Genomic DNA, 16,852 nt, shown 5'->3' with positions numbered 1-16,852 from the left:
ATGTTTCATACGTTTTCCGCATATATTTCTGAGCTGATGACACTTTTCTTATCAAATTGCATCCGTAGTAGAGTACTGTCTGTCTTTCTGTCTGTATATTTCTATTCTTGTCCTAACATTGTCAACTGAAAGCCAAGTGATAAAGTCAAAACACTGTATATTTCAGTCATCTAATTGTGTTTGCTATGCGGAAACTTGGCGTGTTGGCTTCTGCGCAATTCAGAGAATCATTGGTAACCAAACAATGGATAACATACCTGATCTTAATTCTATTGCCAGTTTTTATCTGTTTGTAACTTCTAAAGCTTTAGTTTCGATGATCGTGTTTGGGATTGTTGCATTTACGATCTTCGTACGTCAGGAAAATACCTTCTTTAAGCAAATTATAAATTCCAATGATACAATACCCAAGCAGAATCTCCCTAGAATTTATAAGTTTTGTCAGAGTAACCGTTCGCTTATTTGCACTGCGGCAGATAAGTGTTACAGAAATGATGTCATCGCTTCGTTTGTAATTTCCGTCTGTCAACGGGAGGGAAGATAACATTTTGTCGACCATTCAGGCGGGAATTCAGCTGGGTGGTTTATATTGCCGAATTCTTCGCTAAGTTAATATATACCTAGTCAGCTTGTGAGTTTGAAACCCAGAGTGAAATTTCTGAATTCACTACTGTTCAGAGGAGTAGCTTGTCGTTCATTTGCAGTATGGCAGATATTAAAGTGACAAGAAGTACGTCATCACTTGGTTTCTATGAGTCGTCTGTTGGCGGGAAAGAATTTTTAAAAGGTTGGTCGATCATTTCATGTGTATACTTGAATTTGCTGATCGATAGAACTTATCTCTCAAACACAACACAAATTCAGTCCACGACAGAAATTTGTCATTTTAAAAGTCTCCATCAATATGATACCACGCTGTCTGTCCATAGACAACGTTGGCCCTTCTCACTTGCTTGCCACGCCTGAAAGAGGCTACACATGTGCTGCAGCAAACAATAAGGCGTTCAGTTCGGGTAATGACGTCATCGAAATTCCCCAAAGTCCACGCAATACATGAAAGCATGCTAGTTTCTGTACTTAAAGTATGTACACCATGTTGTCACCTAGCACTCTGTGTTGTAATTTATTATCACAGATTGACTTCAGTGTGCAAGGGTATGATTGGCTCAACGATGCTATTTAGTCGTTTGGTCATGAAGGGTGGCTAGCTGTCAATGAACACTGATCGTGGCTACAACTGAAGTCACGCTTACTGCGTGGACGGACTTCGGGTCATGCTTACTGCGTGGACGGACTTCCGGGTCATGCTTACTGCGTGGACGGACTTCGGGTCATGCTTACTGCGTGGACGGACTCCGGGTCAAGCAAATAAACAAGACGCGACTTGTTTAAATTAAGATAGACCCGCTCTAAATCACCTCTGTTGTCATCGTGTCAAGGCAGTCAAATCCAATTGAACTCAACTCTAATTTATTCTTTCATATTGTACTGCAACACGAAAGTTATGCTAATTGAGTTTCTTGTCAGTACGATGAAACGACGCTGATGGCGCTAGTCTCAGTGGGATATGACATTAATGAAACATTCCTTGCACACTAGGTAAGCTGTCTGTTCAATTAAACAATTTGTCTTCACAAAAGTCAAAGTAATGAAATTGAATGCCTATTTTTTTTCTAAATTTCAAAATTGCGTTGTATATTATATTCATACTAAACATATGTAATTTGTTTCCTTTCTTTTCAAAATACGTTTCTATATATTTGTGTCAATTTTAACCTGACTTCACAAAAAATCCGAGATCATAAAGTATCTTCACCCGACCAAACAAACACCAATAACTTTAAAAATTAATAATAGGATCGTGAACGGCCTTAAGTACACACTAACTTATAAAAACTGCGACAGGGGAAATATTTCGAAGAGGGCTTTTCCATATGACGGGTATTGCGTCATCGTCTTGCTGTAAAAATAAATCTGATTCGCTAATATTGACCGAAGCTCTTGACGTGTCTACAAATGAAGACTTGTACAGATCACACAATTTACTCTGTTTCTTAAAAGTTCCTTTACCAGTCTTGTTCCAGAGTCAAGTTATATTGCTTACACTCAAGTTTAATACTTCAGTGATCTATTTAAGGAGCATAATCAATAAGGCTCTTCGGGGGATTTTCTTGGACTTTGGCTGACATGAAAACCATCCATGACCGACACACAACGTACATTTTACACATAGAATACATATTTCGCTGGATTAAAGATAATCAAGCAATAATGGACGAAAGCAAACTTTGCACGACATAATGTACAGGGTGACACCAAGTATATCATGGAGGCCACAGGCAAAGTTTGCTTGAATCAATTATTGGACGGGAGTGGTATATTATTGCTATTATTCTACACTTTTGGCGATGCCGGTGAATTCGTAGATGTAAAAAACATCATGGGCCACAATGCTGGATAATCGCATATAATCCTCAAGGTAGGTCGTGTACTTCTACTTTACAGTTATTTTAATAGGTAATATCACACTAGGTCTGAGCCCATAAGCTTGCGCAGCTGTGTTATTTCAATAAAGTGACAGTTCACTGTACATAGTAGCTAGGCTTTGGATAAAGACATTTTAAGATACTCCTCTTCGTCACAGGTGCCGACAGCCTCGTACTAGCCAGCGTTCGCCAAGCTCGCTGAGCTGAGGCCGACTACCTAGTGCTGCAGCGCACTTTGTGTTACGGCGCCAGTGGTGGCCCTAGACACAAGTAGACGGCAGCCAGAGCGCGTGCAACGCTGATGCTATCGAACAGTGTGATATGTTTTATCCCAAACGAAAATATATGGACGTTTTTTTATTATATTATTAGTAGTTTTATAACTTTTTTGCTCTCAAATCTTGCCCAAAATAAAAAAAAAAACTATCAAAGCCGGGCCTTGACGTACATGACGCAGTCACAAGAATCATAGGATTGCAACGGCAGCGACCATGCCGTTAAGAATTTTAAGTTTATCGTGCTGCAGTCTGACGCACGTGTATCAGTGAGCCGCATCTAGAAGCCAGAAGAGGACGAGACTAGCAATTGAAATATTAGCTCCACTCTCACAATTACATTATTTGGTCATGTTCTCTCAACAAGAGTTGTCGTGTTGTGGTACAACAAAGCGTGATAAGAAATATTTAAACATTACCAAGAATTACGTTGCGAAAAGGTACGTTGCTGACGTCAGCTTGTAGTAGACTTCGAATAGAGTCCATGATTTATTATTAGTTAGCCATAGCTACCTTATCGAACAGTTTAAGTATTTGCAGTCTGGTGGATTTTCTCTGAGTCATGTGCTGTCCACCATGCGGTACTTAACGGTAACGAATAGCTAGTCTTCTACACACAAAGACAGCCGTTCAAAGTTTGTAAAGAACAGGTAAGATCTTTCAGTCTCTTATGAGCAGAAAATTTTAACTTAAAATTTGTGAACAATTACTGCAATACGGTACCGTGTGACTTTATACCTAGTGCAGTTATCGATGCAAAATGAACCGGACGTAGACGTACAATCTCAAGCAGGGTATCACAAAGAGTGAATCCGAAACCAGTTTTAAAATACTCATCGATTTATTAAACTCTTACAGGGAGTTACCTGTGAATCGATGAGATACGACTATTTTACCAATTCAGACAATGACATGATTTTAAAAGATAGGTATGCAACGGCGGTGAGTTACGGTCTGTATTTTTGTAGTACTTGCATGTAAATACATCACAGTGACACAATGCTTCGTTGTATGGATAACATGGTTTAAGATAGACTTTGAAACTATTCGTCCCCAAATAGCTGTTCATCTATGTCATAACACAATGTGGGCGTTTGACGCGTGACCTGAGAAGGAAATCCACATAAAACCAGAGACTAAACTACTCGTCAACATTTCAGACAACACCTACGCGTAGGATAACGAAGTCTCAACAGGTTGTCGATGAATTCTTTTTCAATGAATTTCTCTGTCCTCTAACAGGTAGTTTTCAAAATTGTGTTCTCTGTTTTCAGCATAATTTTGTTGTCAGATGAAGCAGCTTTAATACTTACAAACTATTTCCTTCGCCGCCATGTTTGTTATTCAATGCAAATTGCAGAGTACAAAGTTCTAACTTGATAAGGTTATCAAGCATGACCCAAGAATCAAAACACTGGTCCCTCAGCCTGAACATAACAGCTTATTTAAAAACAAGTATTGTATGACAGCTATACCAGCAATCTTGGCAACAACATACAAGGAGTCCTGCTGATATCCCAATTTCATTTACTAGCCAGCCTTATAGGGAGGAATAGTTACTGAAAATGGCCGGTGCTCATATTGTTATCAACGCAAACGGCTTTTCTTCGTTTAACGAACTGCAAATTTCCGTTCTAGATTGTTTTATAGGAAACACAGTGGCTACATCTCTGTGTGTATGTGTATCTGAAAGTCTCGCCAATAAGTGTTTCACTTGAGTGAAAACATAGTTTGGTTTCTTTCAGAAGGATTACTGTACAAATGTCGTAAAACAATGATAGTACTCGACAAAATGGTGACCTTACACAACATTCCACTCTTCTTCGTTTCATACAATGTGCACAGGCAGACGATGAAGTTTAGTGTCGCTCTTATCGTTGTTTGCGTGTATGCTGTACGTACTGAAGGTGAGTATCAAATATAAATGTCATTTATTACTCTCCGATATGTATGTATGTATGTATGTATGTATGTATGTATGTATGTATGTATGTATGTATGTATGTATGTATGTATGTATGTATGTATGTATGTATGTATGTATGTATGTATGTATGTATGTATGTAGTATGTATGTATGTATGTATGCATGCATGCATGCATGCATGCATGCATGCATGCATGCATGCATGCATGCATGCATGCATGCATGCATGTATGTATGTATGTATGTATGTATGTATGTATGTATGTATGTATGTATGTATGTATGTATGTATGTATGGATGTGTGGATGTGTGGATGTGTGTAGGTAGATAGGAAGGAAGGTAGATAGGTAGGTAGGTGGTGGGTAGGTAGGTGGTGGGTAGGTAGGGAGGTAGGTAGGTAGGCCATTCAGTGTTCCAGCTTATGTTATAAGTGAAACATTATGCCTTTTATACTATCAAAGTGAAATATAACTAATCATTGATAATTTATTACTGCATCAAAGGAAAGCGACCAGAGTGTGCTTTTGTGTCTGGCTTCAATGAGAATAATGAAACATTGCCAGGTGAAACAATTATCCTCTTGTGCAAGACCACTTCGGTTCAGCAATCGACTTTAACGTGGACTGAGAATGGAATAGACACTCTTGAGACAGGAAAAGTTGTTCTGCAATATGAGAGAGTAATACAGATAGATGATGTTGGAATATCATTTAATTGTAAGGAGACTTCAGGAGCAACATCAACGACTTGTGAAACCAGTATAAGACCTATTATATTATGTAAGTATTTCGGATCACTTAGTGAACGCTGTGAGTACAACGACATTGAAGAATATCAGTCTTTTCCTTTCGATGTCAGCGTATCTACATATCATTAAAATGCCGTTGGATATTTTTCAAATTACAACTCTTAAAATGCTACAAAAACTCAAACTGAGTACATAATGACAATGCGTAATTTTCTATTATGATATTGAGATTTATCAACAATAAATTAATATTTTTGGGAGTCTTACTGTCATCGACTTTATGTAGATAATGATCAATAGTGATCTGTGATCTAGCATTTATTGTATTATTGCTGTACCTTAAAGCGGACGAAATAGAGAGATGTTGGTTGGCAAAAAATGGAGATTACCAAAATACTATCTCACAGACAATTGCCATTATTTTATTACAAAATTTCTGTGAATAAGTACCAATCGTTTTTAGTGTCATATTTCAAAAACGTTCATCTCTAATTTTCAGTTCCTCCTAGGAGTGTCAGTTTAGCCATCAGTTCTGATGTGAATGTTGGCGATGTTGCCACGTTGACATGCAAAACGAGTAGGAGTAACCCAGCTTCCATGATATCATGGTACAAAGATAATATTAACATTTATTACACTGATCAAAGCATCAAAATTGGAGAACCCAACCACGAAGGCAACCAGTACGAGGGTTACACAACGACACAACAGATTCTCATCACGACAAAAGAAGAGGATAAGCTGGCCACATTTCATTGTTCAGCGGAGGCGTTGGGATTTCCTAAGACGGTATACTCTGATCACAAAACCATCGATTTCTTTGTTAGCACACCGCATTTTGGTGAGTGACATAACTATTATTACGCAATCTTCCATCCAGCAAATAATATCAATCTGACCTAATGCCGTTATTGGCTAGAGCTAAAATAGACAGCTTTCACTGATGATGAGAACTTAACGATCAAATGGATATATTAGGGCATAGGTTTGTATAACATCATTATCAACATTCTACTTACATGTGCTGGTGACGATGTGGTAACAGCATCGACTGCAAACTCAACAATAGGACCCATTGTAAACGGTAAGTTAAACCGTTTAGTCTTGCAAGTCAGACCGTTAAACAGCCGATTATGCGGAAAGTAAAGTAGATTACAAGGAACAGCCTTTGGTAAAGGGAAATGAAAGTCACTTATAGTTTTCGAAAGTAACAATCTAACTATCCATAGGCAGATGTTATGAAGTGTCAACATCAAAGGACTGAAGTAAATTCTTGACAAAGACACAATGTATGCTTTGTCAGATTTCAACGTGACTGCACGGCGACGAAAACATAACTCGGTTATCAAAGGGTTGCACATGATACAGCATGATGCCATGCAGTTCACGTCAACAGTTGAGATGTTTTAATTGATCGAGTAGGGCCAAGTAATTGAAAAATTACTACTCGACGTATGGGACATTTTCAATGCGTGTAATAATGACATACAGATATTCACTGTCATTAACGAAAAAACAAACACTTTTGTAATGAGACAAGTAAATAATATTGTCGAAGTACGACAGACAGGGTAAAAGTCGATTCATTTAAGCAGCCACGAAACACATCTAACTAACTTGAGACATCTTTTTATCAGAAATTAGAATTACCGGATTCTCCAAATTTTCACCGCTCTAAACAACCAGTAGACCACTGTGTACTGCGTGATATCTTAACAATTAACCAATATGTACATTCAATTTTAACAATTCAGAGAGGAGTAGTCGATCTGACAAAATATATGAACTTCATCCATTATTAAGTTGTACAAATAAAGAATCTAGCAGGGTCAACTCATGACAGTATGACTGAGTATCATTTAGGGAGGTACACAAGGCGTAACCGAACTGACGATTCAAAATTTCAAAATTGTCGCCGAATACGGACATCTTTGGTAAAGTCAGACAATCTTGCAATTTTAGTATTTACGGTCACTTTTGCAATAATTTTACAAACTCTGTCCACAGCAACTCTTCCAACCAGCAGCGACCTCGTAGAAAATGAACATTCAACAGAAGCAACAATCACATCAACAAAAGGATATGCTGATAAAGGTAATACGGATAAATTACACAGTTAAATAGTCAATACAGAATGGAATTCAGTGCACACGTGTTCTTGATTTATTGACGTGTCTATAAGTACAGGTCGACGAGAGTTCAGGCTGTGATGCTAAATAATAAATATATATATATACAAAATTCGACTGTATATATATATATATATATATATATATATATATATATATATATATGATATATATATATATGATATTTATAGTTTCATGAAATTCTAAAATAACAACATAATGACAGTCGAATTTTGTCCATAATTAATATCCACTCTAAATCCACAATCACACGATCTTTCTGTTCTTGCCATAACAGGTTATTATACTCTCCTGATGGTGATTGTCTTGGTTGTCACATCTGTCGTTGTAACTATTCTTGGTATAATTATCGTATGTTTACTGTGTCGTAACTGCAAGGAACGTAAAACAACAGGTGAGATTCGGTTAGATTCAGATTTTGACGCTTCTTCCTTTCGGAAGTGGTCAGTTTGTTTGTATCAAAGGGTTGATGGATGGATAGAAAGTCACCAGGTGTTTGATATCTCACTTGGAAGTTTAACGTTTTCTTGAGATTGATGGATGAGTAGAAAGTCACCACGTGTTTGATGTTTCACTGGGAAGTTTAAGGTTTTCATAATTAATGCCGGTGGTTGTCGTCAGTTGTTCAGATATTATCATGAGAGCCTGCATATTGTAAACTATGGCTGACAGGATTGGAACCGAGCGAACTGCTACCCAATGAAATCATCCAAGAAGAATTGACTACAGGTATATTTTATGGACTTTACCGGTAACACATACAGTCCTTCATTTGTCATTCATTGAATCTTACTAGAATCTTGTATCGTTTTGTCAATATTAACATAAAACAAAATAAAACATTTTAAGGATGAGGTGTTTTGATGTAATCTTCAATGTTTCACATTTACGTTTTATATCCGGATTATACACACACTGACAGTGTTTGCTTCATAAGCTTACAGTACATTGCAAAAGGGGTGAGAAACGCAGTCCTGTACCGCAATCCTCAATTCTGTTTCTTGACAATCAATACGCTTGACTACAATGGGACTTTGAGTTGGGGTTACCCAGGGTTCATACCTGCCAAAGTAACGCCATTGAATAGGTAAACCACATCCGCCGATGATTTACAGTTTCTCTAGAATCTCGGCATACATTGTAATTTCCATAATTATGATAATTTCCATAATTCTGATTTTCTGCGCTGAGATTGTTGAACTTCAAAATCAAGACGAAAGGGGCGTTCCTTGATATTTGAAATGCCCATGTGAGGGCGCTGTGTTTAAAAAGCAGCCACACGCTTAAAATCTGTAATTGGTTAGATTTTCTCTTTTCATGGTAACTGTGGCACAATTGGAACAGGTGACAGTATATCTTTAACTCAAGCATAATCGTGGCGTCACATTATCAATTTCTTCGATATCAGGTTGTGAAAGGTCTTTCTATTATTACGGTCAAAGTATTCTTTGATGCATCTGTTTATTAGCACGGTTCAATATATGATTGAACAGATCAATTTGTTGCGGGTGGCATCTGAATTGTACTGGGAATTCACCTTTTATATAAATACATTGTGTAGATTAAACCTTTCCACATTCACATCTAATACAAAATAGTTTTCTTCAGTTCGATCCAGTATGACAAACTCGTCTGAGGATTATGAAGAGATACCAATGGCAGTGCTTGCAGCTAGGAAAAACATTGAAGTCAACAAAGAAGCAAATGGAGATCATGACTATGAGGTAATGATATATCTGTTAAATTGTTAAACCATCTCTACGATTTTACAAAGACTCAGTTACCTACTTCCTGTATACATATACTGGGTAGTCTTATCCATACCTCTTCGCACAGACGACGGTTTTCTTGGAATGTATCGGCGAACATAGAGACACATGCTTACACATATTAAAGTATGCACAAACACAAATCTTCCAGAGGGAGTAACGTGCTCCATCCAATATCACAAAGCAGTAAATTAATTTAATAAAAGCAGGTTAAATACAGATCGCGACGCATGAGAAGTGTAATCAAAGGGACAATTAGCAGGAGCCGTGTCAAAGAGCAATGACATTTTACAAGAAGGAAATACAACTTAAGAAGGGTGTATGAGTTCCATTCGTTGTTAAGCGGATACTTTTGTATGTCTTGAAATGTCTCAAGGATACCCTGGAATAGCTTTCCAAATCCTAAAAGCAAAACTGTCTAAAATATTTACTCTCTGTCTCTCACTACGATGTAACACGTTAGAAAGTATAAGAGAATACAGTGCCTCAGGATGTATGTATGTATGTATGTATGTATGTATGTATGTATGTATGTATGTATGTATGTATGTATGTATGTATGTATGTATGTATGTATGTATGTATGTATGTATGTATGTATGTATGTATGTATGTATGTATGTATGTATGTATGTATGTATGTATGTATGTATGTATGTATGTATGTATGTATGTATGTATGTATGTATGTATGTATGTATGTATGTATGTATGTATGTATGTATGTATGTACACCATATGTATGTATGAACATTACTTATGTCGGATGGATATTTTTCTTAAGTTGACCTTCTTTATTTACAGAACTTACCGATGGTACAAGGTTACACAAGGCGGTCACCAAACATGGCACGTCACAGTGACTATACAAAAATAGGAACGAGGCTATACGAAATGTCACATGACGACATAGAGATAAATGATCTCATATCAAGAGGCAAATTTTACTCGATAATGAATGGTTACGTCAGAGTGGTCGATGGGAGTGAAAACATAACCAAAGCTGCGCTGAAAATATTTCTAGGTATTTCAGATTTTAGGATGAAGATAATAGATTACATGAATCATGAATTTTACAGTTTGTATAACTGATCCACCATCAATATGGCAATGGAGCAGTAAACGCTTATCATGGCTGATACGCCTTCACCAGACGCTTATAACATTCAAGCCCCACTAGTTGTATCTTTTAGCATTATTTTTATGATTTTATTTTCAAACTAGAATAAATTTGTGAGAATGTACTCATTTAGTTGTGTGCTTCAACAACAAGTACACAGTGTTTCTGTGGGTGGACATCGAGGGGGCCAATTCAAACTGCGAAAATCAATTTGACCAAAAGAGAGTGTACAGCAATGTAATTCACGAGAGTCACGCTTTCCCAATATAACATTCACGTGCATGTCATCAATAACAATAAACGAATGCAATGAATTCATTTATTAAAATCTAATTCTTTCTACAATGGGACATTTTAGGTTCAAAAGAGACGAAAATATTTACAAAAAGAAATTTTATTAAAGAAATTGAAGTTTTGAAGAAGGTCTCGTCCTTGCCAAACATAATCAACTTTCTTGGCTGTTGTACGAAATCTGGTGAGTGAACTTAATTTCAGTGGACAAATACAGAACATACCAGGATACTCTGCGGTTTTGTTTTCATTTCCTTTGCGACGTATCCGTATTCAAATTCAGTCAGTTTAACACGATAACAAGCTGTAGGCTACAATTAAGATAATCATTTGCATGTCGTTGGCTGTTTTGCATTCCAAAAATGAGGTGGACTGGGAAGGCATCGTGTTGTAGGAGAAACGACTCACTGTCAGAGAATGGCGAGACTCCAGCAGCGTGTTGTGCCCCCGGAGAAAGACACTTTACTCCTAATTGCTCCATTGGGTAGTAGGTAATGGGTACCTCATCCTGTAACTGGACGCTGCCTGCATGATGAGTAAATAGTACAGAAAGAAATTATAAAAATGAACAAGTTTCAAAACTGGCATCATTCAAGGACGATACCACTGTCCTTTCAACATTTTCCCACTTAGAGTAAAGTGAATTGCAGTCAATGGATGTAAATAAATTTCAGCCAAGTCCCCATCTCTTACAGAGCCGCTGTGTATTATCTTGGAGTACGCATCACATGATAATCTCAAGACGTATCTCACTTGTCACCGTGAAACCTTGGTAACAGAAAGTATTGATCTGTCACAAGAACAAATGTTAGCATTTGCAAGTCACATATCGAGTGGTATGGCCCACTTGACGAAGCTAAAGGTAAACAATTGTGGATTCAAAAACTCAATTTGTCCAAACATTTAGGCGTTTTGCTGTAGATGCAAAATTTTGTAGCATAGTATTATTTTCATTGACAAAATGTCTTCTTTGAAATTTACGATCAAATGTGTAAAGACAGTGATATTTCATTGATTCTGACAAAGCACGGTATCATTCGATGTTGTATGGTGCCTAATCTGTATGAAGATAAGTTCTGAAAACAAATTTGCGGGTTCTGCACAATATGCATCAATTACACTGGTAAGTTGTAGTTACTGGTCCAAGCATATAACTTGACGGTTACTGGACCGTTGTTTTGCAATTCCCTTACAAATGTTTGTATACAAAATGAAGACAAATTAATTACGTATCATCATTGTTTGCAGATTGTCCATAGATATCTGGCTGCTGAACACGTCTTAGTAACAGAGCAGAAAATCTGTAAAATATCCAACTTCAGTTATGCCAGCGGAGTGATCAGTAACAGTGCCTTCTTTGAAATACACAAGGTGACTTAATTTGCATTTGATATTATTTACGGACGAACAGGCTGCATATTCATAAGCTTTTGAACAAACTATGTCCTCCTAGAGTTAGACATAATTCAATACAGGAGGCAACAAGAAATCATGTTGTCTGGTTTTCTGGATCGAGGTAAAGCCATAGAGTGAACAAATTAGAGTTGTAAAGTTTCTAGATGCAAAGCTTATTATATTTTCGCTTTGGCACAGGATATGCTTTATTAAGGAAAAGGAATCACTGAAAAATATGTATCAGTCTGGGTAAATTATTATACAATTTTTGCTCTGGTTTGTTTCTTTTTGTTCAAATAACATCAGTTTCTCGAAGAGGATTTAATGTTATTTACAGAAAATTTTCATGATCCTGTTTTTCCCCCATGAAGAATAACATTCCTTATCAGTGGATGGCTGTTGAGTCGCTGACGAAGAAACATTTCACAATGTATTCTGATGTTTGGTCGTTCGGTGTGGTGCTCTGGGAAATGTTTTCTCTTGGTGAGTTGACCTAAGGTAGTATGCGCCCTGAAAGTGAAAGGTGAAAGACTCAAACTTTTGCCTAGACTTTCCTCAAGAAAGTTTTCAACCACTCTGTTTCAAAATAAGGAATACAAATCAGGATTCACCGTTCAAATCTGGTACCAGAAGAATGGATTACCTTAAATTTGCCGATATTTGAAATTCAATTGGCCGCCATGCCTGTGTTAAATATTTCGGAACAATTAAATTTTGGATGTTCACAAAGATACGACTGTCAAAATTTGTATTTACTTCACGAACTTCAAAATGAGCCAATACGAGTAGCAGCTAAAGAGAAAGTATTGTAAAAGTTTGAGAGTCCGAATATCTGTCCCAGAGGGGCATTATACCGGGATTCTTATTCTAAAAGATAAGATCTGCGTGCCAGTAAAAGCGTAATGAAAACTAGCATAATGGTATCGACAATATCGGCAATGCAATGGAAAAAATTATCATTTAATCTTACACAGAGGAAACGTGACGAGATAATGAAATTATAACGACTCATAGAAAAGTAAGCAGTTACTTACCCTGTAAGTCAAGATCGTGAAACCTGTTGGCTGTGTTTGATAGAAAAATGTGCTTCACAAATAATGAAGAGCAACTCGATTGAATGTAAAGACTCGAAAATATTGTTTCCGTAGCGTTTTACTTACATTATATTACATTATATTACATTATTTTATATTACATTACATTGTATTACATTACATTGCATTATTTTACATTACGTTGCATTTTAAATTGTATCAACCAATCTATGATCTAGGTAAGGACCCGTACTCAGATATTTCTGCAGATGATATAGTTGTTAGGTTAAACAATGGTTTTAGACTTCAAAAGCCGATTTACTGCGGAACGGAACTGTAAGTGACATTTGTTTATTTTGTTTTGTTTTTTTTTCTGTTCTGCTTTTACTGTTTGTCGATTTTTGTTAACCTTTCGATGTGTGTCTGTTTTCTTTCTGTCTTTTCATAATTTTGTCCGCGCGATGATCACACTTACTTTTTTTCAATAATCCACAGAGGATGTAATGAGAGTATGGCAACATTTCCGTTAAGGTTGCTGCATGATTCATTCTCTGCTTTGTGTCATCTGAACATTGAGAGACAGCGGCACACACAGCATATAGTCATGTGAAGTGTACCTCAAACGAAAGTCTCTGTATCGATGAGAACGAAAACGAACGCTTTCATACTCTAATTTTATTACTATACAAATACAGAGTAATATTTTCTTTTTTTTAAACTATAGCTATGTCGTGATGTATTCATGCTGGAGGCAGGCGATCAGAAACCGTCCTTCTTTCTCCGAGCTTACTGAGACGTTCCGTGAACTGAGTGAAAATGAATAAGTAAGTATTACGTATCCGTGGATTGCCAGCCAAATAGACTGGATTTGCTATGGCATCATGGTTGGCTGCTGTGATCAATCGCTTCTTGTTTTTATGTGTGTTAAATTACCTTCATTGGTCATCTCGTTTTTTTACCATATCCTACTAATTGCTGCTTTATCAATGTGTTTAATCTACTGAAGAACTGCTTGTTGTATACTGTCGTGGAATTATTGCAAGCTATGTTGTGTGAAAGTGCTTTGACCACACTCTACACTCTCTTGACGCCGGCCAGAAATTTAGGCTGGATGCAATCATAGCATACATTGTGGCATGGTGCTATGATGCCTGACTAAGCCATTCGCTATGAGGGTGTTGTAAGTAAATCATTGCAAGGCAGATATCAGAATTTGCGTAGAAAATTATGCGCCCTGGTTGAGTCTATAAGAAACATTGTAATTAATAGAAAAATTAATCTCGCTAATTTCCAAATTATCATCTGTTTTATTGCAGGTCATTGTGTGGGTTACTTGACGAAAATCGGTCATAACAAAACAGATACCTCCACAGGAGACAATCTTTACATTTTACAGTATGAATTGCAAGTGAATAGCATTGTTGGCAGATCAAGATTAAAGGGTTTTCCATTATATGAACCGACAACTTTACAACATTAAGTTAAAACAAGAAGACCACGCGGGATCCCAGAGAGCAAACTTTTGGAATATTTCGCGTTCTATACATTCAGTGAGCGACAAGAAAATCCTTCAGGATACCAGAACGTTGCCGAAGGAAAAATCTGCATATTGTTTTTCATTTCGACAAAACAGACACCTTTGACTTTTAGCTAAGGAGAGTTCTTTTCTATTCATTTTAAAAATAGAAGCGATATTATGGGCGACATATTTGCTAAATAAAGGTTTTAACAGCATATCCTGCGCTTTGCTTAACTCAATGTTTGCATTGTCGAACACATTCACATGTCTTTGGAATAGGAGGGGATAGAATTCCTCTTTCGGATAATACTATCACAGTGGATAAAAATCCATTTTAGTTTTGTTTTGTTTTTTCATAAAAAACAGGACAGGACAGGACAGCAGAGGTACATTTTAACGTAATTAGATGGTTTAGGAAAAGAACAAATAACACGATTGGAACTAATTTGGGATAATTGGATGATGAAGTAAGGTCGTTTTAATCTGCAAATGTTATCTCATCTGCTTTTCTTTTTAAGTTATAAGCTTACACTTGTTATTATGAGTAATTTGTAATATTGCAACATTCAGCTATATGGCACCCAACACTTTTGAGATATTTGAAAACTATGAAGATCCAATTATCCCAAAATTAGTTCCAACCGTGTTAAATGGTTATGAAGACATCGAATTTAATTTTTACTTGTTTTAAAAGATTCCTGGACAAGTGCAATTGGGGTAACTTTATCATGACACGCAGCTTATAATATAAAGTAGTGTCCAAACCAAATTGGCAAAAGGCTACACTCTCTTCGCACGATGCAGTGTTTATAAAGTGCACTTGTTTAAAGCGGTCACACCTAGTCACATTTTTCATCACGTCAAACGTAGGTTTGAACATTATTTTCACCTTAAAATCAAACCTGATCCTCTGAGTTCTGTCAATCTTGCAGCATTTGAGAAATCTTTTGCAACTGTATCTTGGAACTTGCAAGACAGAGAGATTAAACAGCTATAGTCAAGGGTGTAACATCTACTGGAAAGATTAATGAGCATGGATTCCATATAAAACTGAAGATATTGAACGATACGGTTGTTTTCACTTCATTATTGATATCATTGTGGATATTATTAAGAAAACACAGAAAACGAAAGAGAGCATCCTTTCCCTGCGATATACAACAAGTCTGAATTGCATCATGGGATGCTTTGCACCTTACTAGGCATATTACAGTACAATATTCGCCAGCATCCGGCGAAAATATCAAAGGCATAATTAAATAACGTTCTTCGCGATAACATCAGGGTTTTTTTATTCAGTATAAATTAACGAGCCTCCACTCATACGGTTCGTGTACGTACTTCAACCTGAAATAACAGACATGCGCACTTCATGGGGTGTATTGGTGCGGCATTTTGACGTCACAACGACATCTTCACGGTAAGATACTGTAACATTTCATGACGTCATGAAGCAGTATTACTTTACATAGACGTAAAAGATAAAATTCTCGGTAAATTAGCCGTTCAGTTGGAGGAGTAAGAGTTAAACCGTCATATTGTTGGGGCGACGATATCTTTATTTGTTGCTTATTCACACTAAATAGTACGGCGAGGGGGCGAATCGCTACTATTTTAGTTGCTATGGTAGAGATCAATTTTTCACCTCATTTCGCTTAATAAATAAATATATAAAGTTCTGAGCCGTGGCAAATGCATGGTATACAACTGATAGTAGAATGTCCGTACTCCGCTGTGGAATCTAACAAGCAGGTACTAGGTCCTAGTACAAAGTGTATGCATTCATGCATGCATGTTTGTATTCGAAAAAGCTAGCGTTAGCAATTTGCGTTAATATAGATAACTCAATTGCGCTCTTTATAAATTCTGTTCATCTAAAGACAGCAATAAAGTAACCCTTCCTTGAGATCAATGTTTGATAAATATCTACCAATTTATCAATCTTGTTTTTATATAATTTCCTGACTTCCCTATAGAAAGCGTACGCGTGTTTACGTCACAAAGTTGCTCTATTGTACACGTACCGAAACTGCCGCTAACTGGACGTCACGCCTGCGTGTTGCTTCATTGTCATATGGATGTCTGTTAATGATTGCCCGGGTTTTTGTATGTTTATGTCAATAAGAGTCTAAAAACA

The 16,852-nt window shown here is 36.9% G+C and overlaps 1 protein-coding gene across 3 annotated transcripts; it reads left to right on the top strand.

Moving 5' to 3' along the window:
- The first annotated feature begins 3,217 nt into the window (after positions 1 to 3,217).
- On the top strand, positions 3,218 to 14,930 carry LOC139125672 (fibroblast growth factor receptor-like). Of its 3 annotated transcripts, none has more exons than XM_070691772.1 (16): positions 3,218 to 3,411; positions 4,607 to 4,668; positions 5,193 to 5,468; positions 5,937 to 6,278; positions 6,483 to 6,521; positions 7,445 to 7,531; positions 7,865 to 7,981; positions 9,196 to 9,311; positions 10,161 to 10,380; positions 10,835 to 10,951; positions 11,463 to 11,629; positions 12,016 to 12,138; positions 12,534 to 12,645; positions 13,436 to 13,532; positions 13,921 to 14,020; positions 14,513 to 14,930. In XM_070691772.1, the coding sequence occupies exons 2-15, from the start codon at positions 4,614 to 4,616 to the stop codon at positions 14,018 to 14,020; spliced, it is 1,968 nt and encodes a 655-aa protein (XP_070547873.1). In that variant the 5' UTR covers positions 3,218 to 3,411; positions 4,607 to 4,613; the 3' UTR covers positions 14,513 to 14,930. The 3 variants fall into 3 exon arrangements, with proteins under 3 accessions (XP_070547873.1, XP_070547874.1, XP_070547875.1); XM_070691773.1 differs by lacking the exon at positions 3,218 to 3,411 and adding an exon at positions 3,868 to 3,957; XM_070691774.1 differs by lacking the exon at positions 3,218 to 3,411 and adding an exon at positions 3,914 to 4,003.
- The last annotated feature ends 1,922 nt before the right edge of the window (positions 14,931 to 16,852 follow it).

The sequence above is a fragment of the Ptychodera flava genome (genome assembly GCF_041260155.1).
Source record: "Ptychodera flava strain L36383 chromosome 3 unlocalized genomic scaffold, AS_Pfla_20210202 Scaffold_25__1_contigs__length_14229661_pilon, whole genome shotgun sequence".
Classification (NCBI taxonomy): Eukaryota; Metazoa; Hemichordata; class Enteropneusta; family Ptychoderidae; genus Ptychodera; species Ptychodera flava.
Note: the sequence above shows the minus strand (reverse complement) of the source record. Positions and strands in the feature narration are given on the sequence as shown.